The sequence below is a fragment of the Anomaloglossus baeobatrachus genome, chromosome 10 (assembly GCF_048569485.1).
Source record: "Anomaloglossus baeobatrachus isolate aAnoBae1 chromosome 10, aAnoBae1.hap1, whole genome shotgun sequence".
In the NCBI taxonomy this organism is placed as follows: Eukaryota; Metazoa; Chordata; class Amphibia; order Anura; family Aromobatidae; genus Anomaloglossus; species Anomaloglossus baeobatrachus.
Window position 1 is genome coordinate 77,950,802 of NC_134362.1, and position 27,469 is coordinate 77,978,270.

Sequence of the window (27,469 nt, forward strand, 5' to 3'; positions counted from 1 at the left end):
GACCGCTAATCAGTACTCGACACAGACAGAGCCGCGGTATGAGGATGAAGTCGGGTGAGGTTCACCCGAGTTCATTCTCATCGCGCAACTCTGTCAGCTGTCAGCCGACATTTATAAACGACATTGTGCATCACACACACGGACATTCCACACAGACATTCCACACGGACATTCCACGTACACATACACGTTAATTCCACACGCACACACGGACGTTCTACACACAAACACGGCTAGCATACGCAATTCACACAGATGCCACACGGACCATAAAAACGGACACAAAAACGGGATACGGACCCGAAAAACGGCCCGTAACACACGTGCGTGTTTGTCACGGAAGTGTGAAGGGGGCCTTAGACAGATAGGACAGGGAAGACTATGGGCAGGATCGGGAACTCAGGTAACAGGGATGGACAAACGATACAAAGAGGACTCAGGTCAGGACGAGGTTGCAGGGAAACAGGACAGCTCAAGTTACACTCACTAGAGCCAGACACGAATGCTATTGAGCAGAAAATATTACTGGCAATGTTCCGGAGGTGGAGGATATAGCGGTCTGCCCTCTGGAATGAGGCAGAATGCAATTAACCCCTCCCATGATCTGTACCTAGTAGATAGGAACCTGCCAAGGCTCAGTCACCACTGATTTTCTGATGATTGATAGCTTCCCTTTAACTAGAGAATGTATGTGCTCAGTATACATTGTGTCCACCCACATCCTATCCACCGCCATTAACTTAAGAACGGCGGCAGCTATAGGCATAGAAGTGGTGTCTACGTATAGTAAAGTAGCCATGCGCTACGCAATGAAAACATCTATTGCGCCACCTGGTGGACAACAACGGAGTTAGCAAATTTTTTTTCTAAACGGAACAAGATAGGGAAAAAAAGTTAATTACAAAGTTGTAGGGCATCATCAATTCAATACGAATCGACACCTTGCATACAGAAATGATATGATTAGAACGTGTAAAACTCACAAGGCTGCGGACGTGAAGCGATACTTCATCGAGACTTTCCTACAAGTCATTGGGTATGGTGGCTGCATGAAGTGGCCTCCACGCTCACCTCACCTGACCCCATTGGACTTCTTTCTGTGAGGTCACATCAAATAGCAGGTGTATGCGACCCCTCCACCAACATTGCAGGACCTACGATGACGTATCACAGATGCTTGTGCAAATGTGTCACCTACCATATTGCACAACATGCAGCATGATACAGTATGCTGTCCAGAGTCCAGATGTGCATTGCAGCTGACGGTGGCCACTTTGAGCATCAAAGTTAAATGAGCGCCATATGCGTGACCAGCATTTGGGGGGTCATGGGTTTCATACCATAACATTTCTGTGTGCAAGATGTCAATTCATATTGAATTGATGATGCCCTACAATTTTTTAACTCACTCTTTTTCTCTATCTCGTTCCGTTTTCAAGATAAAAATGCTAACTCCATTGTTTTCCACCAGGTGGCGCAATAGGTAGTTTCATTGCATAGCACATGGTTACTTTACTATACCTATTATAGTTCAAAAGGATAAGGCACTTCTACCGAATTTCTAGTTACCAGGGTGCGCAGGTAGGTTTCCAGACCATATACAGTAGTAATATATACAAGGCACTCCTGAATTCAGTAAAATATGATGATTTTTTATTATTTCATACTCAGTTTAGTCAAGTCAGACGTTGTGGCCCAAACATGGCCTTCATCAGTAACTAGCACCTGAGATGAATAGAGATAGATTATAGTTTCACTCTTTTCATTGGCAGTATTTGGAATGCTAGCAGATATGGGATCTGCAGCTTGTTATTTCTGCCATGGGCAGTTGTAGTAATGCTATTATTAGAGTCTCTGTGGTTTGCAGCCTGTCATTAGCAGTATCCACTGCTGTGTGGAGGGGATGCTGCTAATGACAGGCTGTAAGCCACAGAGACTCTCCTAATAGCATTACTACAACTGCCCATGGCAGAAATAACAGGCTGCAGATCCCAGTCACATATCTGCTAGCATTCCAAATACTGCCAATGAAAAGAATGAAACTATAATCTATCTCTATTCATCTCAGGTGCTAGTTACTGATGAAGGCCATGTTTGGGCCGCAACGTCTGACTTGACTAAACTGAGTATGAAATAATAAAAAATCATCATATTTTACTGAATTCAGGAGTGCCTTGTATATATTACTACTTTACTATAGCTAGACACCACATCTATGCCTATAGCTGCCGCCGTTCTCAAGTTAATGGCGGTAGACAGGATATGGGTGGACACACTGTATAAACTGTATTATACTATTGTGACGCCCTGGACTAACCAGGTTGTCACGGGTAGTCCCATACACACACACCCCCCTTAGAAAGGTGACAGCAGCCAAACTACAAAACCTTGTCACCACCCTCCGGGATTGATGTTCACACCAGGGGGCGGAGCCAGGCGGTTGGCTCAGCCCACTGAGGAGTTCACAGGCCCTGAGGCGGGAAAAACAGTAGAGTAGTCTAGTTGAGCTTTGACAGTGAAGTGGAGAGGAGTGAAGTTCAAGGGCAGACCTGTGCCTAGGTCTACCATAGTCTACACCAGGTGTCTGGGTTGGAGCCCAGTCACCTCTGGCAAGGAGGCAGACGGTGGTGGCCACCTGCAGGAGCTGGGATTACAGCCGGTGGAACCGTAGGGACCGGGGACGGGCGGTGGCCCGCTGGTACCGAACCGGGGAACCGATTGGAAACCGGAGCACCAGGAGGGGTACTTAGACCCAGTACGAGGCCCAGAAACAACCGGGCTGAGTCAAATCAACTGATTGAGGACTGGACTTAAGGACCTATCCCACCTAAGACCCGACTGAAGACAACAGCTCAGCCATTAGGGTAACGCCACTGCCCAGGCATAGAGACCCGAGGGGCCAGCGTCTGCGGGCAAAGAGGGCTCTCCTGGCACATACCTAGCCGGGGAGTGGACTACCGTTGCTCAGGCATAGGAGTCGATGTTTTCTACATAAGTAAGGTGCAGGAGAAAGGCGGAAACCACCAACCTGATAAGGGGAAAACTGCAGCCGGCTGCGAGCACTGTTCACCATCTTGTTTGGTTTACCAGAGACTCCAGCGTGTTTGTAATAGTGAGTACAACAGTGCTTCGGGCTGCGCACCGCGCCGCACCGCACCGGCACCCCAGCACGCATCCACTCTCCCGCCTCAGCACCGCCCTTGGGCCCCCAGGACCATCATTCTCCCTACCCACGGAGGGGTCAACACCAAGCTGCGCAACACCGTCCCCGGGAGCCTAGTCAACGGCAGCGGTGGTGTCCATCTATTCACCACAACCCGTGGGTGGCGTCACAAACTCAAATCCCCTACAAACAACCGTGGCCCCGGCCGTGGACCTCCCCACCGAAGTCCCTACGTGTAGCGCCAACACCCACCTCTTTCAGAACGACGTGACCCCCCCGGTCCGTGAGGAGCTCGAGCCACCCACCGACGAGCACGGATCCGAGCGGCTCGGCAGCCGGCCAAGCCCTGGGGCGGTACACTATTACTTATACTGGGGGGAGAAAAAAAGTAGATAGATAGATATTGGAAAAAGAGATAGAAGACTTACCAAGTGTTGGATCATAATCTCCAATAAACCGTTTAGTGATGAATCTGACAGTAAGTGCTGATAAGAAAAAAAAAGTCTCATTATAAAAGGTACATTAGTGAAATCAATAGTTGACAATATCATATCCATACATCATATACATAATACTTTCATTAGTGACAATCTGTGATCACTGCAAAGAAATAAGCATATACCTCCTCCCCCCAGTAATGGCAGCTGGCATTGGTGATCAGCTTGTCACTGGGAACTACAATATGAAAGCTGCTCGTTGGAACCAAACCTCCCCGCTAACGTATGCTCTTTAATTTATACCGGCAGCAGACATATTATAGCTATCCATAAACATTATGGTGACAAAACATGTGTGAGCCTTTGAATGAGTTTCTTAAGACTTGTATTTTATACATCAGTCTTCGAAGACCTCTGAAAGGGAACCAACCAGCAGGTTTTTCACATATACAGTACAGGCAGTGCCATACTGGTGCTAGGATGCTGAATCAAATTATATCTTCAGTTTAGAGATCTGAGGCTTGATTGCAGAGAAATCCTTTATCCAAGCTTCAGAAATGATGTAATTAGTACAGTGGCTTGAGCATCGGGTTGGGACTTCGTGGGTCGGCTTTTCTGGATTTATTCCTCCTCCTGCCTTGAATCATTTTCTCCATTTAAATTTTGCGCCGTCACCGCCATCGCAGATGTTGGTGGTGGGTGCACATTGCTAGTGTGATGTGGTGTTCAGTAAAATAGCACTGATATCGTACCGTGATCTCCAGGGCCATTTTACTGAGGACACTCTCGAGATGACTATGAGCGGCAAAGGCGCAAGCGCTGATGAAAAAGATTCAATCTGTGCATGCGCCCCCACTGCTCATATTTATCTATAGAGTGTTTTCAATTAATTTCCACTGGGGAATACGGTACGCGCATGCACTGATTCCAGCGCCATTTTATTGAAGAATACGTCACAGTAGCAATGCGTACTTTCCGCTAAGAGGAGGACTCATTCCAGAGGACCTGACCCACAAATTCCCGCCCTGATGTTCAAGCCAATGCACCAATGATGTAATTTCTGAACCTTTGATAAATAATTTTTCTGCAATCAAGCCTCAGATCTCTAAACTAAAGGTATCATTTGATTCAGAATCCTAGCGCCAGTATGGCATTGCATGTACTTTATATGTGGATAAACCTGCTGATTGGCTCCCTTTAAGTAATTTGGTATGACCTGGGCTGTCTATACAACAAGAGTCTAATGCTGGCGTCACACGGTACGATATATCGTGCGATATGTCGGCGGGGTCACGGAATTCGTGACGCACATCCGGCATCGTTAGAGATGTCGTACCGTGTGACACCTCCGAACGACTGTGAACGAGCAAAAATACTCACCTTATCATTGCTCGTTGACATGTCGTTCATTTTCAAAATGTCGGTCCTCCTTCTGTGCTTCGGTTGTTCGTCGTTCTCGTGGCAGCACACATCGCTCCGTGTGACACCCCGGGAATGACGAACATCTCCTTACCTACGTCCCGCCGGCAATGCGGAAGGAAGGAGGTGGGTGGGATGTTACGTCCCGCTCATCTCCGCCCCTCCGCTTCTATTGGCCGGCCGCTGTGTGACGTCGCTGTGACACCGAACGTCCCTCCCCCTTCAGGAAGAGGATGTTCGCCGCCCACACCGACGTCATCAGGGAGGTATGTGTGACGGGGGTTTATCAACTTTGTGCGCCACGGGCAACTAATTGCCCGTGACGCACAAACAACGGGGACGGGTACGATCGCTCGTGCGATCGCACGATAGATGGTACCGTGTGACGCCGGCCTAAGGGGGTAACATCTCTCCTCTGGTCAGAGGCCTCTCACATAGCCAAATCAAATCTCATGCTTTGCATTAACTAAGAGCAACAACCTGAAAAATTACATTACCTATACATGGCCTCTCATTATCAAAGGCAGATTCCTGATATAGTTCAATTGCAACCTATAAAAGACTCTGGAATCTTAGTTTTAATGTTCAAAAAGGTAGAAATTTATTAATACAAAGGTGCTCGTGCAAATATTATATAAAATTCATTATACATAGGATGAAATTTGGAATGTTAGGAGGGATGTATGACCGCACTAAAGGGAGTAGTGCAACTCTGGTGGCAATTACACTATCTGGACCGATTGGCCTTCAGTAATGTCCTATATGCAAATAGACATGTAGTCAATAGGCATATTCTAACGGCATAGGGACTTCAATAAGTGGGGCATAGTATATGTATAGATCTTTAGTTTTCTAATGGCGTGCTATTGATTAAATTACTATTGATTATATTATATCATGTGGAGGTACCCCTCGTGGCCACAATGGTCAAGAACAGTCCATACCACATATGTATTATCCTATAATAAATATGGGATTGGTTGCCCACATCAGTAGCTTCCATTAACAGTTTTCCCCCATAGATAAGTCAATTTACCTGTAGCCATTAGTAAGCAGTAAAGGTCCTATGTAATGCCACCGATTGTACCTGCCCCAACCTCGACGCGCGTTTCACCGCACTGCCGGTTTCATCAGGAGGTACCTCCTGATGAAACCGGCAGTGCGGTGAAACGCGCGTCGAGGTTGGGGCAGGTGCAATCGGTGGCATTACATAGGACCTTGACTGCTTACTAATGGCTAAAGGTAAATTGACTTATCTATGGGGGAAAACTGTTAATGGAAGCTACTGATGTGGGCAACCAATCCCATATTTATTATAGGATAATACATATGTGGTATGGACTATTCTTGACCATTGTGGCCACGAGGGGTACCTCCACATGATATAATATAATCAATTCTAATTTAATCAATAGCACGCCATTAGAAAACTAAAGATCTATACATATACTATGCCCCACTTATTGAAGTCCCTATGCCGTTAGAATATGCCTATTTACTACATGTCTATTTGCATATAGGACATTACTGAAGGCTAATCGGTCCAGATAGTGTAATTGCCACCAGAGTTGCACTACTCCCTTTAGTGCGGTCATACATCCCTCCTAACATTCCAAATTTCATCCTATGTATAATGAATTTTATATAATATTTGCATGAGCACCTTTGTATTAATAAATTTCTACCTTTTTGAACATTAAAACTAAGGGTACCTTCACACTTAGCGATGCAGCAGCGATTCGACCAGCGATCTGACCTGGTCAGGATCGCTGCTGAATCGCTACATGGTCGCTGGTGAGCTGTCAAACAGGCAGATCTTACCAGCGACCAGTGAACAGCCCCCAGCCAGCAGCAATGTGCAAGCGACGCTGCGCTTGCACGGAGCCACCGTCTGGAAACTGCGGAGACTGGTAACTAAGGTAAACATCGGGTATGGTTACCCAATGTTTACATAAGTTACCAGCGCACACCGCTTAGCTGTGTGTGCAGGGAGCAGGGAGCCGCGCACACTGAGCGCTGGCTCCTTGTTATCCTAGCTACAGTACACATCGGGTTAATTAACCCGATGTGTAATGCAGCTACATGTGCAGAGAGCAGGGAGCCGCGCACACTGCTTAGCGCTGGCTCCTTGCTCTCCTAGCTGCTGTACACATCGGGTTAATTAACCCGATGTGTACAGCAGCTACATGTGCAGAGAGCCGGAGCCGGCAGCACAGGCAGCGTGAGAGCTGCAGAGGCTGGTAACTAAGGTAAATATCGGGTAACCACCTTGGTTACCCGATGTTTATCTTGGTTACAAGCTTACCTCAGCTGTCAGACGCCGGCTCCTGCTCCCTACTCGCTTCATTTGTCGCTCTCTCGCTGTCAAACACAGCGATCTGTGTGTCACAGTGGGAGAGCGCCTTTGAAGAAAACGAACCAGGGCTGTGTGTAACGAGCAGCGATCTCACAGCAGGGGCCAGATCGCTGCTCAGTGTCACACACAGCGAGATCGCTAATGAGGTCACTGCTGCGTCACAAAAAGCGTGACTCAGCAGCGATCTCGCTGTGTGTGAAGCACCCCTAAGATTCCAGAGTCTTTTATAGGTTGCAACCTGAAAAATTAGTCTGCAAATAGAGATTCTGGTTTGGCTTTTATCCTAAGTAATCTTGCAAGGCTTGTTAAAGGGTCAATATTGACTTTCAGAATTAGATACCGTACTTCTCATAGGTAGCACTAGAGATCCAATCCACTTTCTGAAGATGCAATTTTCATATACAGTGCCTTGCGAAAGTATTCGGCTCCGATGAATTTTTCAACCTTTTCCCACATTTCAGGCTTCAAACATAAAGATAACATTTTTAATGTTATGGTGAAGAATCAACAACAAATGGGACACAATTATGAAGTTGAATGAAATGTATTGCTTATTTTAAACTGCTTTTAAAAAATAAATAACTGAAAATTGGGGCGTCCCCTTTACTTTCAGTGCAGCAAACTCACTCCAGAAGTTCATTGAGGATCCCTGAATGATCCAATGTTGTTCTAAATGACTGATGATGATAAATATAAGCCGCCTGTGTGTAATCAAGTCTCCGTATAAATGCACCTGCTCTGTGATAGTCTCAGTGTACTGTTTAAAGCGCAGATAGCATCATGAAGACCAAGGAACACAACAGGCAGGTCCGTGATACTGTTGTGGAGAAGTTTAAAGCCAGATTTGGTTACAAAAAGATTTCCAAAACTGTAAACATCCCAAGGAGTATTTTGCAAGCGATCATATTGAAATGGAAGAAGTATCATACCACTGCAAATCTACCAAAACTTGCCTGTCCATCCAAACTTTTAGCTGAGGTGGGAGAGTCTGTCCATAGGACAACAATCAGTCGTACACTGCACAAATCTGGCCTTTATAGAAGAGTGGCAAGGAGAAAGCCATTTCTCAAAGATATCCATAAAAAGTGTCATTTAAAGTTTGCCACAAGCCACCTGGGAGACACACCAAACATGTGAAAGAAGGTGCTCTGGTCGGATGAAACCAAAATAGAACTATTTGGGCACAATGCCAAACGATATGTTTGGTGTAAAAGCAACACAGCTCATCCCCCTGAACACACCATTCCCACTGTCAAACATGGTGACAGCATCATGGTTTGGGCCTGCTTTTCTTCAGCAGGGACAGGGAAGATGGTTAAAATTGATGGGAAGATGGATGGAGCCAAATACAGGACCATTCTTGAAGAAAACCTGTTGGAGTCTGCAAAAGACCTGAGACTGGGACGGAGATTTGTCTTCCAACAAGACAATGATCCTAAACATAAAGCAAAATCTACAATGGAATGGTTCACAAATAAATGTATCCAGGTGTTAGAATGGCCAAGTCAAAGTCCAGACCTGAATCCAATCAAGAATCTGTGGAAAGAGCTGAAAACTGCTGTTCACAAACGCTCTCCATCCAACCTCACTCAGCTTCAGCTGTTTGCAAAGAAGAATGGGCAAGAATTTCAGTCTCTCGATGTGCAAAACTGATAGACACATACCCCAAGCGACTTGCAGCTGTAATCACAGCAAAAGGTGGCGCTACAAAGTATTAACTTAAAGGGGACAAATATTATTGCACGCCCCAATTTTCAATTATTTATTTTTTTACATGTTTAAAATAATCAATAAATTTCGTTCAACTTCACAATTGTGTCCCACTTGTTGTTGATTCTTCACCATAACATTAAAATTTTTATATTTATGTTTGAAGCCTGAAATGTGGGAAAAGGTTGAAAAATTCATGGGAGCCGAATACGTTCGCAAGGCACTGTATAATGCTTTGCACTGAGTATAGGCAACACCCTAAAAAATGTGTCTGCAAATAGAGATTCTGGTTTGGCTTTTATCCTAAGTCATCTGACAAGGCTCATTAAAGGGTTGATATTGACTTTCAGGATTAGTTATTTCAAATAGGTGGCACTAGAGATTCAGTCAGCTTTCTGAAGAGGCAATTTACATATATAATTAGAGAGAGTTGGCCACATGTCAGTGTGTTTGACACTGTAAAAACAACTTCTTGCAAAAGCATAAAAAATCAACACTTGAAAGAGGGGTCGCTGATCCAACCTCTTTATAATGCCAACTGCAGTATGACAAGTCTCTCCCCTGTGACGTCCATGCTGTATGCCAGGTGTAGCTTCACTACTGCTCAATTTAGTTAAATGCCCATGGCAGCTCCCAGTCATGGGTCATGTTTCTGAAACCAAGTGCCGAAGATCAGAGAACTGTGTAAGATTGGACAAGACAAAGAAAATGTGAATACCGTCAAAATAGGTCAATGCATTTCTAAGCTTTTATTTCTAATTTAAGTTACCTAAATCTGATCAAAAGCTGGAAGAATAAGCCCTGACAAGGAAATCTGAGATGTGACTTATTAGAAAGAAATCGCTAAAACTGCTAACAGTACGAGTTTTTACTCTGAGATCAGTAGGTCTGTCAGCAAACCATACCTCCCAGGTCTGTGTCTTCAGGAGGGTGGTAAAAGTTTGGTATATGGGGCAAGTAACTAAAGAAACAGATAAGAGGCGTCTTGCATAAATCACAAATCCTACTGTACTGCTCAACCCAGTTTAATGACTGCTAAACACAGCTTATATACATAGTGAGCCTCAGACTAATATAAAAAAAGGCCATGAAACTCTCTCTATTAGAGAGCAGCAACAAAGGGCTGCATCAGCTTTGGGGCATTACTTACAACCATGGCTTACACCAGGGGTGGGCAATTAGGTTTCCCAAAGGGCCTCATGAGAGATTGTGACTGGTGTGGAGGGCCGAATCAATAGGTTGAAATTAATTCTGCTCATTGTTAACATTAACATATTAATTATAATAATTTTATATTCATATTTATTGTATTACTTAATACTGAGGAGAATTACGTATGCTGACATCCCCCTATATACAGTATGTGCCCACACACAGCCCTCCTATATACAGTATGAGATTCCACATAACATTCTATATACGTTATCAGCCCACACAGAGCACCCTATATACAACATGAGCCCTCATATAGCTCCCTACATACAGTATGAGCATCCACACAGCCCTCTACATACAGTATGAGCATCCACACAGCCCTCTACATACAGTATGAGCACCCACACAGCCCTCTACATACAGTATGAGCACCCACACAGCCCTCTACATACAGTATGAGCATCCACACAGCCCTCTACATACGGTATGAGCACCCACACAGCCCTCTACATACAGTATGAGCACCCACACAGCCCTCTACATAAAGTATGAGCACCCACACAGCCCTCTACATACAGTATGAGCGCCCACACAGCCCTCTACATACAGTATGAGCACCCACACAGCCCTCTACATACAGTATGAGCATCCACACAGCCCTCTACATACAGTATGAGCACCCACACAGCCCTCTACATACAGTATGAGCATCCACACAGCCCTCTACATACAGTATGAGCACCCACACAGCCCTCTACATACAGTATGAGCACCCACACAGCCCTCTACATACAGTATGAGCACCTACATAGCCCTCTACATACAGTATGAGCACCCACACAGCCCTCTACATACAGTATGAGCACCCACACAGCCCTCTACATACAGTATGAGCACCCACACAGCTCTCTACATACAGTATGAGCAACCACACAGCCCTCTACATACAGTATGAGCACCCACACAGCCCTCTACATACAGTATGAGCACCCACACAGCCCTCTACATACAGTATGAGCACCTACACAGCCCTCTACATACAGTATGAGCACCCACACAGCCCTCTACATACAGTATGAGCACCCACACAGCCCTCTACATACAGTATGAGCACCTACACAGCCCTCTACATACAGTATGAGCACCCACACAGCCCTCTACATACAGTATGAGCACCCACACAGCCCTCTACATACAGTATGAGCACCCACACAGCCTCTACATACAGTATGAGCAACCACACAGCCCTCTACATACAGTATGAACACCCACACAGCCCTCTACATACAGTATGAGCACCCACACAGCCCTCTACATACAGTATGAGCACCTACACAGCCCTCTACATACAGTATGAGCACCCACACAGCCCTCTACATACAGTATGAGCACCCACACAGCCCTCTACATACAGTATGAGCACCCACACAGCCCTCTACATACAGTATGAGCACCCACACAGCCCTCTACATACAGTATGAGCACCCACACAGCCCTCTACATACAGTATGAGCACCCACACAGCCCTCTACATACAGTATGAGCACCTACACAGCCCTCTACATACAGTATGAGCACCCACACAGCCCTCTACATACAGTATGAGCATCCACACAGCCCTCTACATACAGTATGAGCACCCACACAGCCCTCTACATACAGTATGAGCACCCACACAGCTCTCTACATACAGTATGAGCACCCACACAGCCCTCTACATACAGTATGAGCACCCACACAGCCCTCTACATACAGTATGAGCACCCACACAGCCCTCTACATACAGTATGAGCACCCAAACAGCCCTCTACATACAGTATGAGCACCCACACAGCCCTCTACATACAGTATGAGCACCCACACAGCCCTCTACATACAGTATGAGCACCCACACAGCCTCTACATACAGTATGAGCACCCACACAGCCGTCTACATACAGTATGAGCACCCACACAGCCCTCTACATACAGTATGAGCACCCACACAGCCCTCTACATACAGTATGAGCACCCACACAGCCTCTACATACAGTATGAGCACCCACACAGCCGTCTACATACAGTATGAGCCCCCACACGGCCCTCTACATACAGTATGAGCACCCACACAGCCCTCTACATACAGTATGAGCACCCACACAGCCTCTACATACAGTATGAGCACCCACACAGCCGTCTACATACAGTATGAGCCCCCACACAGCCCTCTACATACAGTATGAGCCCCCACACAGCCCTCTACATACAGTATGAGCACCCACACAGCCTCTACATACAGTATGAGCACTCACACAGCCTCTACATACAGTATGAGCACCCATACAGGCCTCTACATACAGTATGAACGTTCCACAAAGCTTGTATATATAGTATGAGCCCCCCAAATTGCCTCTCTATATACAGTATACATAGCCTCTTATATAAAATGTGAGTCCCTGCATAACCTCTCGATGTACAATGTGAGCCCCTACATAGCCCCTTTGTATTCACTATGAACCCCCATATAGCTCTTCTATATACAGTGTAAGTCCCCACACAGTCTCATTATATACAGTGTGAACCCCCACATAGCCTCCTTTATACATTTCTGAACCCCACTTAACCCCCTATATATAGAGTATAAACCACACATAGCCTCCTATATATATTATGAACCTCAAATAGCCTTCTATCTACATTATTAGCCCCACTTAGCCTCCCATATGTATTATGAACCCATTTAGCCTAATATATAAAGTATGAAGACCCCACAAAGCTTCTTACATACAGTAAAAGCCCCACTTAGTCTCCTATATACTGTATGAGCCTCCACGTAGCCTCCTAAATACATTATGAGCTCCACATGTCCTCCTATATGTATCACGAGCCCCACATAACCTCCTATATCCATTATGAGCCCCATATAGCCTCCTATATCCATTATGAGCCCCATATAGCCTCCTATATACATTATGAGCCCCATATAGCCTTATATATACAGTATAAGCCACCATATAGCTTCCAATATACATTAGAAGCCCCACTTAGCCTCATATATACAGTATGAGTCCCCACATAGCCTCCTAAATACATTATGATCCCCACATAGCTTCTTATATACATTTTGAGCCCCACATAGCCTTCTAAATACAGCATGAGCCCCTACATATCCTTCTATATACTTTACGGGCCCCCACATAGCCTCCTATTTACTTTATAGCCCCCACATAGCCTCCTTTATACATTTCTGAACCCCCCTTAACCCCCTATATATAGAGTATAAACCACACATAGCCTCCTATATATATTGTGAACCTCAAATAGCCTTCTATCTACATTATGAGCCCCACTTAGCCTCCCATATGTATTATGAACCCACTTAGCCTAATATATAAAGTATGAAGACCCCACAAAGCCTCTTACATACATTAAAAGCCCCACTTAGTCTCCTATATACTGTATGAGCCGCCACGTAGCCTCCTAAATACATTATTAGCTCCACATGTCCTCCTATATGTATCACGAGCCCCACATAACCTCCTATATCCATTATGAGCCCCATATAGCCTCCTATATACATTATGAGCCCCAGATAGCCTTATATATACAGTATAAGCCACCATATAGCTTCCAATATACATTATAAGCCCCACTTAGCCTCATATATACAGTATGAGTCCCCACATAGCCTCCTATATACATTATGATCCCCACATAGCTTCTTATATACATTGTGAGCCCCACGTAGCCTTCTAAATACAGCATGAGCCCCTACATATCCTTCTATATGCTTTACGGGCCCCCACATAGCCTCCTATTTACTTTATAGCCCCCACATAGCCTCCTATATACTTTATGAGCCCCAAAATAGTTGTTATGCTTGGTATGGGGGAATTCCAGATGAACGGCGAAAGAGAGGGAGAAGAGGGAAATCCTGTCTCTAGGGAAAGGGGAAGATGGTGACCCCTGGTAAAACCTACCACTGACCCCTGGTTCTCCTGAAGTCCCTAGATTCTGCATCTTATAAGCCAATCAGGATATTAGGCCCTGGCTGACCCTGAAATAGACCCTAGGTAGTGACCGGATGAGATGAGCACTACTCAACCCCAGTAAGACCTAAAGAACATACAGGGAAAACAAACAGTGGAATTTAAACAAACACCTTATCTGCAAGATGACTTTGGGAGAATAACAGTAACATACAACAAGGCGAGTGATTGTAATCTAGACAGCATAGGCGTAAACTCAATCACCGGCAACAAACCAAAGGGAAATGCTGGTATATATAGACACAGGGAGTGGGGATAAGGATTTGCAGCTGAATTGCCAAGATATCCACAGGGTCCAAAAGGGAAAGAGTTAAACCTAATAGAGAAGATACATAGAACTCTATTAACACCAAGAAAGAAAGAATGGAATATCAAAGAGCAGTTTGTGTAGCCAAACGCAGTGATATTCTGCAGCCGAACACCACAGAGTTGTCTATCAACCGTGACACACTTGTTACAATAGCCTCTTATAAACATTATGAACCCTTACCCCACATAGCTTCAAATATATTTTATGAGCTCCTGCATATTCTCCTTTATACTTTGAGTCCCCACATACCTTCCTATATACTTATGAGCCCCAAATAGCCTCCTATATATATTTCTGAGCCCCACATAGCCTCCTATTTACATTTATTAGCTTCCCACATAGCCCTTATATATATGGTATATTATGAGTTCCCACATAGCCTCCAATATACTTTGAGCCCTTACATAGCCTCCTATATACAGTATGAGCCCACAAATAGCCTCCTACATACATGCAAACATACCATACACATGTAAAAAAAACACCACATACAGTGCCTTGCGAAAGTATTCGGCCCCCCTTGAATTTGTTTCCCACATTTTAGGCTTCAAACATAAAGATAAAAATTTTAAATTAATGGTGAAGAATCAACAACAAGTGGGACACAATTGTGAAGTTGAACAAAATGTTTTGCTTATTTAAACCTTTTTTAAAAATAAAAAAAACTGAAAAGTGGGGCGTGCAATATTATTCGTCCCCTTTACTTTCAGTGCAGCAAACTCACTCCAGAAGTTCATTGAGGATCTCTGAATGATCCAATGTTGTCCCAAATGACTGATGATGATAAATATAAGCCACCTGTGTGTAATCAAGTCTCCGTATAAATACACCTGCTCTGTGATAGTCTCAGTGTTCTGTTTAAAGTGCAGATAGAATCATGAAGACCAAGGAACACAGCAGGCAGGTCCGTGATACTGTTGTGGAGAAGTTTAAAGATTTGGTTACAAAAATATTTTCAAAACTTTAAACATCCTAAGGAGCACTGTGCAAGCGATCATATTGAAATGGAAGGAGTATTATACCACTGCAAATCTACCAAGACCCGTCCGTCCCTCAAAACTTTTATCTCAAACAAGAAGAAGACTGCTCAGAGATGCAGCCAAGAGGCCCATGATCACTCTGTATGAACTGTAGAGATCTACAGCGGAGGTGGTAGAGTCTGCCCATAGGAAAACAATCAGTGCACAAATCTGGCCTTTATGGAAGAGAGGCAAGAAGAAAGCCATTTCTCAAAGATATCCATAAAAAGTGTTGTTTAAAGTTTCCACATGCCACCTGGGAGACACACCAAACATGTGGAAGAAGGTGCTCTGGTCAGATCAAACCAAAATCAAACTTTTTGAGCACAATGCCAAACGATATGTTTGGCGTAAAAGCAACACAGCTCATCACCCTGAACACACCATCCCCACTGTCAAACATGGTGGTGGCAGCATCATGGTTTGGGCCTGCTTTTCTTTAGCAGGGATAGGGAAGATGGTTAAAATTGATGGGAAGATGGATGGAGCCAAATAGAGGACCATTCTTGCAGAAAACCTGTTGGAGTCTACAAAAGACCTGAGACTGCGATGGAGATTTGTCTTCCAACAAGATAATGATCCAAAACATAAAGCAAAATCTACAATGGAATAGTTCACAAATAAACGTATCCAGGTGATAGAATGGCCAAGTCACAGTCCAGACCTGAATCCAATCAAGAATCTGTAGAAAGAGCTGAAAACTGCTGTTCACAAACGCTCTCCATCCAACCTCGCTCAGCTCCAGCTGTTTACAAGGGAAGAATAGGCAAGAATTTCAGTCTCTGGATGTGCAAAACTGATAGCGACATACCCCAAGAGACTTGCAGCTGTAATCGCAGCAAAAGCTGGCGCTACAAAGTATCAACTTAATTGGACCGAATAATATTGCACGCCCCACTTTTCAGTTTTTTATTTTTTAAAAATGTTTAAAATAAACAATAAATTTCATTCAACTTCACAATTGTTTCCCACTTGTTGTTGATTCTTGACCATTAATTTAAAATTTGTTATCTATATGTTTGTGTAGCGCCCAGACAAGGGGTTACTCGGTCCCGGGCGGTAAGAACTGGGAATGTCATTCTGGTGGCCGTTGCCCGGTCCCTTGCTCTGGATCCCTTTTGTTAATGGGGGGTATTTACAGGGGAGATAAGAGTTTTTGTCATGTGACACCACCTGCGGGTTGCAGTTAGGGATGGAGAACCGCCGCTGCTTAACGTAGTGGCAGCTGTGATGGTAGGCCCTCCGCAGGTATGGCTGTGCTTGGGAGATGTAGTGGGGCAATAATGGAGACCACACCTGTCTTTAACAGTTTCTACTCACTGTGGACCCAGGGGTTGCTGGTTCAGGTCCCAGGAGGACCAGTGCCAATGTAGTGACCCAGGTTGCTGTCCCCGGCACTCTTTGTAGATTGAGTCCCCGTAGCATGGAGCGTTTGAGGACTCCGACTGTTCCTTGTGGGGTACAGTCTCCTTCTCCGTACGGCGGGCAGTGCGGACCCTGCAGGGAGGTAAGTGTCCGAACCTCGATCCTAGTTTACTGATGATTTGGTTTGGTGAAGTCCGTGAAGGTGTCCTCACCAGGCAGGTATTTGCCAAACAGTCTAAAACTTGCGCTTAGGAAAGATTTTTTTTTCGGTCTGCTATAGCGCTTCAGGAATCATTTGCTGATATTTAAATATTGTATTTTTATTTTTTATTGTTGAGCTCCTATTAATACAACGCGTTTCAGCAATCAAATATGCTTTCATCAGGTATAACAGGAGCAATGTTTAAAACTTCTTATATGGATTAAAAGAACGAAAAGGTGGACCTTTTGGGTGTGCCGCTATTAGATCATTAAAACTTTAACTCTTAAACTCCCTGATATCTGGAGCTCATATCAGGGTGGTAATAGAGGAATTCCATTAAAAAATATCATTAAAATATACATACTACATTCCAAATAAATTATAAATAAATTATGATGGAGTTGAATAAACCATATAGTTAATTTTATTGTGACTGATTTTTTATATATTTGTATTATACATATCTATCTGTATCTATGTGTATACAAATTTATTTTATAAGTATGTATAAATATTTCTGAGTCAGAATTCTAAATAATAAGATTAGAATGTTAAAAATTAATATCTATAAAAAGTTACTAATCAAAAAAATAAAATTAAAAGAAACGATATAGTATAATTCATCTCCTTCATTTTTTTATTATTGTTCCAAATCTAAATGACACGGAGGATCGCAAACGAAAACCTGAATCCTAAGGTGCCGGTGGACTTCAGGAGCCTAAAGTGATACCAAAGTCTGGATCCAACAACTACGGATACAGCAATCAGAACGGAGGATCACCCCAGACTGTCACGCTTTCACTGGGGTTGTGCGGGGGCGCACAACCTGCAAAGGTGAGCAGAATTTAATTATACCTAATTGGGATTTACGGTATCCACGGATGCTTCTCATATTGCGCCTGTATCTATTTTTATTTATAAAACTTGCGCTTGACCTAGGGCCCTGTGCCTTGTGCATACTCCGGTCCCAGCGGTATCTCGGTACCCGTCCTGGCGACCTCTCTCCTGATCCCCTGAGTCACCGTTACACGCAGGGGCGTAACTACCGCGGTCGCAGAGGTCGCGACTGCGACCGGGCCCGGCAGCTTAGAGGCCCGCTCTGCAGATCAGCAAGCAGCTCCTTTCTGTGAGAGGAGCTGCACTGATCTGGCACAGACCACGCGGCCGCTATATGACCCAGTGCCGCTGCCGCCGCTGACACGGGCCCCCCTGCCCATTGTCAGCGGTGGCGACACCGGGCCCCTCTCCCCCGTCATCATGCACAGCAACAATAAAGAAGCGTGGAGCGGCCCGTGCAGCTCCACGCTCCATCATTCTCCCTCTGTACCTGCGCGGTGACGTCACTCCTGTGCGACCGCTGTGCTCAGAGCACAGAGCGCAGGGTGGGAGGACGCAGAAAGCAGCTGAAGGGGAACCAGAAAAGAGGTGAGGACGGAGCAGCGGGGGAATGAGGAGACCTGAGGACAGCAGCGGGGGAACAAGGAGAGAGGTAAGAACTTGTTTGTTTTTTGTTTGTTTTTTTTGTTTTTTTTTTCTTTAAAATCAGTGCATACACGGTGGCTGGTGGCCAGGGGCCGGGGAGCATGGGGGGGGGGAGGCTGCCAGCGTTATACATGAAGCATGGGGGGGCTGCCAGCATTATACATGAAGCTTGGGGGGCTGCTAGCATTATATATAAAGCATGTAGGGGCTGCCAGCATTATACATGGAGCATGGGGGGGCTGCCTGTATTGTACATGGAGCATGGGGGGGCTGCCTGCATTATACATGGAGCATGGGGGCTGCCAGCATTATACATGGAGCATTGGGGGCTGCCAGCATTATACATGAAGCATGGGGTCTGCCAGAATTATACATGAAGTATGGGGGGGGCTGCCAGCATTATACATGAAGCATGGGGGGGCTGCCAGCATTATACATGAAGCATGAGGGGGCCGGCGCTGCATTATACATGGAGCATGGGGGCTGCCAGCATGTTTGTTGTGCCGCTTGCTGATTGGTGGAAGAGTGGAACCAGCAGCCCCCCCATCCACCAATGTATTCACCGCTGCCTGCATCCACAGGTTGCAAATAGCAGTGGCATTGGGTATCATCGGCAGCATTGGTGCGAGCACGGGCCACTGTTTTCAGCTTTTCAGCTGTCTCAGTCTGTGGGTCAGACTGGAACAGCCAGAGGGCCAGTTGTGGCCTGCGGGCCGCACTTTGCCCAGCCCTGGCTTACACAGTCTACTATTCACTTGAATGTGAGCCATATAATACCACACTTCTGCAATTGAAAAAATTTGAATTGTCTTGCAAAAAATCAAAAGAAACAAGTTAATGGCTCTTGGAATGTTGTAATATAAAAACAATTTTTTCTAAAAATGTTTGTATTGTGCAAAAGTAGTATTTTTTGTTTTCATTTTAATATTTCATAGAATACGGTTAATATCCATACTCTACATTTGATACCATAAAAAAATTGCATTTTTTTTCTATCTCCATTCTTTCCTAGAAATAAATTTAAAAGTTATTGAATACGATATACTGTAAAGAGTTACATTAAAACTAATATTTTACCCTGTATATATGCAAGCACTAATACATCTATGGAAAAATTATAGGCTTGTCCAAGACTTTAACATTTATGACCTATCCTTAGGATAGGTCTTCAATGTCTAATCGGTGGGGGTGCGACACCCTGCACCTCCGCTGATCAGCTGTTCCCGGTGCCACCGCTGGCCGCAACTACTCAGTTTTGGAGCTGCAAGGGAAAGTTCTGTCAATGGAAGAATGGCCAGTGCCAAGTATAGCGCATCCGACCCTGTTAATTCAAATATGGGCAGAAAAGCAGTACCCAGCCGCGACCACTATATAGCTGACAAGGCTATGCAGCTGGAAACTGAGTCATTTCAACTGTTCACAGGGAACAGCTGATTGCTTGGGATTTCACACTCCCACCAATCAGACATTTATATCTTATCTTAAAGATAGATCATCAATGTAAAAAGTTCTGGAAACCCCCTTTAAATGTAGCAATACTTGACGAGGCTTGCAATAACAGACCATTATCAATGAGTGATTCTACTTTCTGGCTCACAAAGATGTGTCCCTCTATAGAAATCCATGTGTCCTTTAAGGTTGTATTAACCCTTTTTTATCATTTATCTACGAAGGTGAAAGTCGAAAATTGGACTGAGCTTACACTGGCAAATTATGCCCACCCATGTCAGGGGGGCACATAATTTACTGGAATAACAACATGTGGCCAGTTTCCTCCTTGGAAAGACAAGGTTCGCCCACCCAAAGAGAGCTGACTGGTTTTACCCTTATATCATATAGTTATATTTTATCTATTCTTTTTAATTAGAATGTGAATTTGGAGATCAATGGACTATAGAACTATCAGATACTAGAGTTTCAAGGGCTCAGATGGGACTATCCTGCACAAGGATATTTTTTTATTGTTTCCAGAATTGGAAATTACGGTTTAATATGATGTTAAGGGAAAAAAACCCATTGATTCTAAAGATGGCTTTACATGCTACGATTTCGCTACAGCGATCTCGTTGGGGTCACGGATTTTGTGACGCACATCCGGCCGCTGTAACGATCTCATTGTGTGTGACTCCTAGGAGCGATTTTGTATCGTTGCAAAAATGTCCAAAATCGCTCCTCGTTGACATGGGGGTCCATTCTCAAATATCGCTGCTGTCATGTGGGAGAAGTTGATCCTCGTCCCTGCGGCAGCACACATCGTTACGTGTGACGCCACAGGAATGAGGAACCTCTCCTTACCTGCCACACGCCGGCAATGAGGAAAGAAGGAGGTGGGCGGGATGTTCGTCCCGCTCATCTCCACCCCTCCACTATGATTGGCCGGCCGCTTAGTGATGTCGCGGTAACGTCGCTGTGATGCCGAACGTCCCTCCCCCTTGAGGGAGGGATTGTTCGGCAGTCACAGCGCCGCCGCCGACCAGGTAAGTGCGTGTGACGCTGCCGTAGTGATAATGTTCGCTGCGGCAGCGATCACCAAATATCAGCATAACGATAGGGGCGGGAGCTATCACACTCGCCATCACTAGCATCGGCTAGCGATGTCGCAGCATGTAAAGCCCACTGAAGTCATAGTATCAGGATCTAGTTTGTTCGTGTTTCTATATATCCAGGAATGAACCTTGTCTACTCAGTATTGGTCCATAATAAATATGAATCAGGCTTGGACTGGCCGACCAGGAAAGAAGAGCATCCTTCAGAGGGCCCCGCAGCAGGACCAAACCTGACAAGAGAAGTGGAAGGCTTCTCCCCTCCTACCCTAGCACAGCTAGTCACTGCACTGCTAATCTACATCCATAGTGGCAGACTGACACATATACCGGAGAAGTACCAGTGAAAAGCTAAAGCTGTGCTCGATGACACCTCTCCTGCAGAAGTGCCAATCTGACCAGCTTCATTGTCCCCCATACTCAACCACATGACAATGAGACTGCAGGTGTTGCACACTCTCACTCCACACTCTGCACACTCTCACTCCACACTCTGCATACTCTCACTTCATACTGCACACTCTCACTTCAAATTTAGCACTCTGCACACTCTCAGGCCGGAGTCACACTTGCGCGTGACTATCATGAGTCTCACATCGCATCAACTGGAACGGCCACACACTCTCCTAACAGGAGTGGGTAATCTGCATAGAAATGCATGCAGCTGACCCAATCCTATCAGAAGAGTGTACGGCCATGCCAGGTGATGCGATGCGAGACTCACGCGAGTCACTCGCAAATGTGACTCTGGCCTTACTTCACATTCTGCACTCTGCACACTCACGGTTCACATTCTGCACTCTGCACACTCTCACTTCACATTCTGCAGTCTGCACACTCACACTTCACATTTTGCACTCTGCACACTCATTTCACAGTCTGCACTCTGCACACTCACTTCACATTCTGCACTCTGCACACTCACTTCACATTTTGCACTCTGCACATTCTCACTTCACATTCTGCACTCTGCACACTCTCACTTCACATTCTGCACTCTGCACACTCTCACTTCACATTCTGCACACTGCTCACTCTCACTTCACATTCTGCACACTCTCACTTCACATTCTGAACTATGCACACTCTCACTTCACATTCTGCACACTGCACACTCTCACTTCACATTCTGAACTATGCACACTCTCACTTCACATTCTGCACACTGCACACTCTCACTTCACATTCTGCACACTGCACACTCTCACTTCACATTCTGCATTCTGCACACTCTCACTTCACATTCTGCACTCTGCACACTCTCACTTCACATTCTGCACACTGCACACTCTCACTTCACATTCTGCACTCTGCACACTCTCACTTCACATTCTGCACTCTGCACACTCTCACTTCACATTCTGAACACTGCACACTCTCACTTCACATTCTGCACTCTGCACACTCTCACTTCACATTCTGCACTCTGCACACTCTCACTTCACATTCTGCACACTGCACACTCTCACTTCACATTCTGCACTCTGCACACTCTCACTTCACATTCTGCACACTGCACACTCTCACTTCACATTCTGAACTATGCACACTCTCACTTCACATTCAGCACTCTGCACACTCTCACTTCACATTCAGCACACCCTTACTCCACATTCAGCACTCTGCACACTCTCAGTTCATACTCTGAACACTGCACACTCTAAAGGCCGCTTTACACGCTGCGACATCGCTAGCATTAGCTAGCGATGTCGCGAGCAATAGCGCCCGCCCCCGTCGGTGGCATGATATGTGGTGATCGCTGCTGTAACGAACATTATCGGTACGGCAGCGTCACACGCACATACCTGTGCAGCGATGTCGCTGTGACCGGCGAACCGCCTCCTTTCTGAGGGGGCGGTTCATTCAGTGTCACAGCGACATCACAGCAGCATCACTGAACCGCCGCCACTCAATAGAAAAGGAGGGGAGGAGATGAGCGGCCGGAACATGCCGCCCACCTCCTTCCTTCCTCCTTTTCCGGTGGACGCAGGTAAGGAGATGTTTGTCGTTCCAGCGGCGTCACACTTAGCAATGATAATTGGGAAGAGGGGGGCATGTCACCGATGAGCGATTTTGAACGTTTTTGCGACGATTCAAAATCGCTCATAGGTGTCACACGCAACGGCATCGCTAAAGCGGCCGGATGTGCGTCACAAATTCCGTGACCCCAACGAGATCGCTTTAGCTTTGGGAGGCTGTAATGTAATTGGGACTAGTTGATTGCAGCAGCTGCCTGTGTGGGGCCCCGAGGCTCGGTGTCGGTGCAGCTGTGCATTACCTTCAGGGACTCCACGCGGCTGGATCTTGTCACAGGTAGGAAATCCTCTATTTTGATTGTCGTGACGCCACTCTCAGAATTGCGGTCAGTGGAGACCGCCACTGCAGGTTAGGGGTGCCTGGGGCTGATAGTGGGTGCAGTCAGTTGTAATAGCCTCCTGAGAGTGAGGCATGCCCCAGGGTCCCGTGTAGGTGTGTGGAACTACAAGTCGCAGAATGACTCACACGCACAAGCAGGATGTCTTTCAGGGGTTTTACTCACTGATGGTGGCAGGGTGAGTAACCCGGGCGTAGCTGGGATGAACCAGGCTGGAACCAGGTGTCCTTCAGGCTGACTGATGAGGGTGGCTACCGACTCGCCTTCCTTAGCCCTTTGCGTTTTGGGGTAACCCCTGCTTGAAGCCCTGCTGGGGTCGCCCAGGGAAGTTGCTGGTGCCTCTCTCCCCTTCCTTTTGGCCCGTTTGCTTGTAGCCTGGACCAGGTCACTCCGGCTGCTTGCCTCCTGTGAGCTATGGGCCCTCACTTTGCTACGTGGCTGCGGACTCTGTGGTGTTGTCTTGGGGGTGTAAAGTGCCCCCTCATGCAGGTTTGGCAAAGGACAGGTGGATCTATCCCTGTACTGGGACCTGCTACCCGTTTGGGCCTGGTATCTCCCTGACAGTCTCCTTACTTTCCACTCCGTTGCTCTCTCTTTAGTCGTGGGTGGATTTCGGGCAGCACTACCAGGTGACCGTTCTCCCCCGTCGGTAGTCACTGCGCGTACGTTGTCAGAATTGTGTAGAGCTACAGGGTCTGCTTCTGCTCTCCCTGAACTTCACCACTCAACTGTCCTCGGCTCACTCTTCCCTCCTCTCCTGTTCTTGCCTACGTCACCTAGCAACCAGGCTCTCTACCACACCCCTCGAGTGGAGATGGAGGCTTCGCCCCCTCCTGGGATCCCCAGGGGTCCTCTCAAAGGTAAATGTGTGAGACCTGATCACTATGCGCCTGTGTAGTCACACCTCGGTCAGCCTTCTGGATTACCTGTTTTGTACTGTCCCCAGCATGGGTGCAGTACTCAGTGGTGCCTGACCAGGTCAGGGGCGCCACATTCCCCCTTAGTTATCACCAGCACGTCCTCGGGCTGCAAGACAACATTTTTAAAATGCGTAAAACAGTAAGACATAGTAAAACATTTTAAAACCACCAGGTACCATACATCACCACCCTCCACCCACAAGTCCGTTAACCCACCCTAAACCCTCTCAGGCGGCAGGTCACCGGTTTCTTTTGGTAACCAGGTCTGGGCCATCAGCTTCCCCAGACCTTTCTTCCCATCTGCCTCTCCCGTTGGCCGCGCCTTCAGCCACTTCTGGCAGGATGTAGAGGCGGCTTTCATGGTCTGGTGGTTTCAGGGTATACCTGGCCTGGTGGAGCCACGCCTTCAGCCTCTTCTGGCAGGATGTAGAGGCGGCCTCCACAGTTGGTGCTGACCAGGTACCCTCTTTGTGGTGGAGAGCCAGGCCCCATAAACAGGCGTGCTCCCTGGTTGCAGGCGAGCCAGGCCCCATAAACAGGCGTGCTCCCTGGTTGCAGGCGAGCCAGACCCCTAAACAGGCTGGCTCTGGTGGTGGTACCTCTGGGGTAACTATTTACACTGCGAGAGTTTGTGGCTATAGCCAGTTCATAGCCTTAAGGTTCATTTTTCAAAGTGCAAAAAGAGGTTTCTCACATTAGTTCATGTGGGCACATTTCTTGAACATGTAAACGTTGCAAAACTTGTCAAAACTTGTAACTTCTGTACTTTACTTTACTTTACATGAACTTTGCTTCTTCTTCCTTACCAGGGCTTGGGCCTGTAGGGCTGCGGCACCTGTTGCTTTCTCCATCTCTGTCATCATCTGTAGTGGTCTCATCAATGGGTTCTTTGTCTTTTCTTTCCTCTTCTTCTGTGTCTGTTTCTTTTTCTCCCTCTTTATCTTGTAGTATTGAGACAGCAGGGTTTCTGTAGGGATTTCTGGGACATGGTGTAACATCTAGTGCGTACCATCCGCGTTCTCCTTGGTGCTTTGTGAATTCTACTGGGTCTCCTATCTGTAGGTTTCTTCCTGGATGTCCTCTAGGTAAATGTGCTCTTACATCCCTTCTGTTCACAAAGATTCCCTCTTTCATACCAGGTGCAACTATGAAGCCATATCCTGATTTCAAACTGAAGTCTTCTACAACTCCTCGACAAAGTGGGCCTCTGACCTGGGATTTGGCCCTTCTCAAGGACCGCTTTTCCTCTAAGTCTCTGGCCGTGACCTCGTCCTTCTCCTCTGGAGACTGCTGTGCAGGTGGATCCCTTGTCCTGCTGCGGCGCCGTGTCCTGCGGGCTGGGTCCTGCCTGGCTGCTATCTCACCGCTTGCAGGCTCCCAGGTGATGTATCTGGACAGATCTTCCTCAGCGGAGGATGTCGGGCCCTCTTCATCCCAGCGGGAGTACGGCAGCATCTCTGGCTCTTGGACTGGTGCTGCATCCACTGCTGATGGCTCTAGGGTCAGCTTCTCAGCTTCCTGGCCTCCCCTCCCCCTTAGTTCTTCTGGGCACTCCTCTTGTGGCAGCGCTAGGGATGGACTTTCATCAGCAGGACAGGGCGGGGGACTCTTTGGCATGAATGTTGCAGGAGTCTTCCTGTGGGTATGCGGAGGGAGCAGATACCGGTCCACCATCTCCTTTGGGAAGTGGGCCTCTAGATCAGCCTTCAGCTTCCAGTATTCGGGGTCCTCCCCCAGCAGGGACTTCCTAGCAGGGACTTCCTTGGGCTGGGGAGCGGTGTCTGCTCTGGCCTTGCAGGCCGGGGTAAATAATTTTACAGTCTTGTCTTGGCGGGCCGCGCCCTGCATGGCGGCGGCCTGGATCAGCGTCGCAGTTGCAGCCGGTTCTTGGCGGGCCGAGCTGGGCGTCGCCGCAGCGACCTGGATCAGCGTCGCTGTTGCGGCCGGTTCTTGGCGGGCCGCACCTGCGGCGTGGAGGAGGGTCGCGGTGGCAGCCGGATCTTTGCGGGCCGGGCAGGGCATCGTTGCGGCGGCCTGGACTCGGCGGGCCGGGCTGGGCATCGCTGCGGCGGCCTGGATTGGCGTCGCAGCTGCGATGGGATCTGTGCGGGCCGGGCTGGGCGCTTCTGCGGCCTGGACTTGGCGGGCCGAGCAGGGCATCGCTGCGGCGGCCTGGACCTGGCGGGCCGAGCAGGGCATCGCTGCGGCGGCCTGGATTGGCGTCGCAGCTGCGATGGGATCTGTGCGGGCCGGGCTGGGCGCTTCTGCAGCCTGGATTGGCGTTGCCGCGCCGGGCGCCTCTTCAGGGACCGCGGGCATGGCAGCAGGGGTCGGGGCACTCGCGCTGGCGGGGGCAACACAGGACTCACCCATCGGTAGCATCATCGGGGCCTGAGTCGTCGCCGCTCGGTCTGGCACCCGTCGTGCGGTTCCCCTCTCATAGGCCTGAACCGCTGCAGCCATCTCCTGCAGCTCCGCACATCCCTCTCGGATCTGCTGCACGATCCTCGCCTCCAGTCGGTCACTGAACTGGGCAAGCTCCCAGGACCACCAGGCAGCGGAACCCGGCTCTGGGCTCCTATCTTCAGACGCCATCTTCACCGCGTCGTCGCTGCTCTGCAGATCTTTTCTCAGCAGCAGGCCTCCGACTCTTCCTTGCAGCCTCAGTGCCAGTTCCTTCACTGCCTTGAACTCTTCTCCCAACAGAAGGCTTCTGGCTCCCTTTCCTTCCCGACGTCCCTGAACGCCTTCGCTCTCATCACTTGCGAGACCAGGACTCTTCAGGGGATCTCTGGGTAGCCACACCTCTTCGTGGGCGGTAACTTCTCCCAGCGCGGGCTGCTGTTGTTTTTCAGCGCGCTTTTCATGGTGGCAATATGGCGGCGCTTCCAATTTTCCAAGCGGACCGCCCAGGCACATGGTCACCTGTCTGAACAGGTCTAGTCCTTATCCTGTTCGTGACGCCAGATGTGTGGGGCCCCGAGGC

At 47.3% G+C, this 27,469-nt stretch overlaps 1 protein-coding gene across 2 annotated transcripts in view; it reads right to left on the reverse strand.

Moving 5' to 3' along the window:
- LOC142254289 (ras-related and estrogen-regulated growth inhibitor-like) overlaps window positions 1–27,469 on the reverse strand; it is a 148,237-nt gene that overhangs the window by 49,052 nt on the left and 71,716 nt on the right. The window contains exon 2 of one of the 2 annotated variants that reach the window (XM_075325329.1): window positions 3,592–3,648. The exons of the other annotated variant lie outside the window; for it this stretch is intronic. Within the exon in view, the coding sequence (XP_075181444.1) occupies window positions 3,592–3,648 (57 nt within the window). The remainder of the gene's footprint in view (window positions 1–3,591; window positions 3,649–27,469) is intronic. 2 annotated transcript variants of the gene reach the window in all.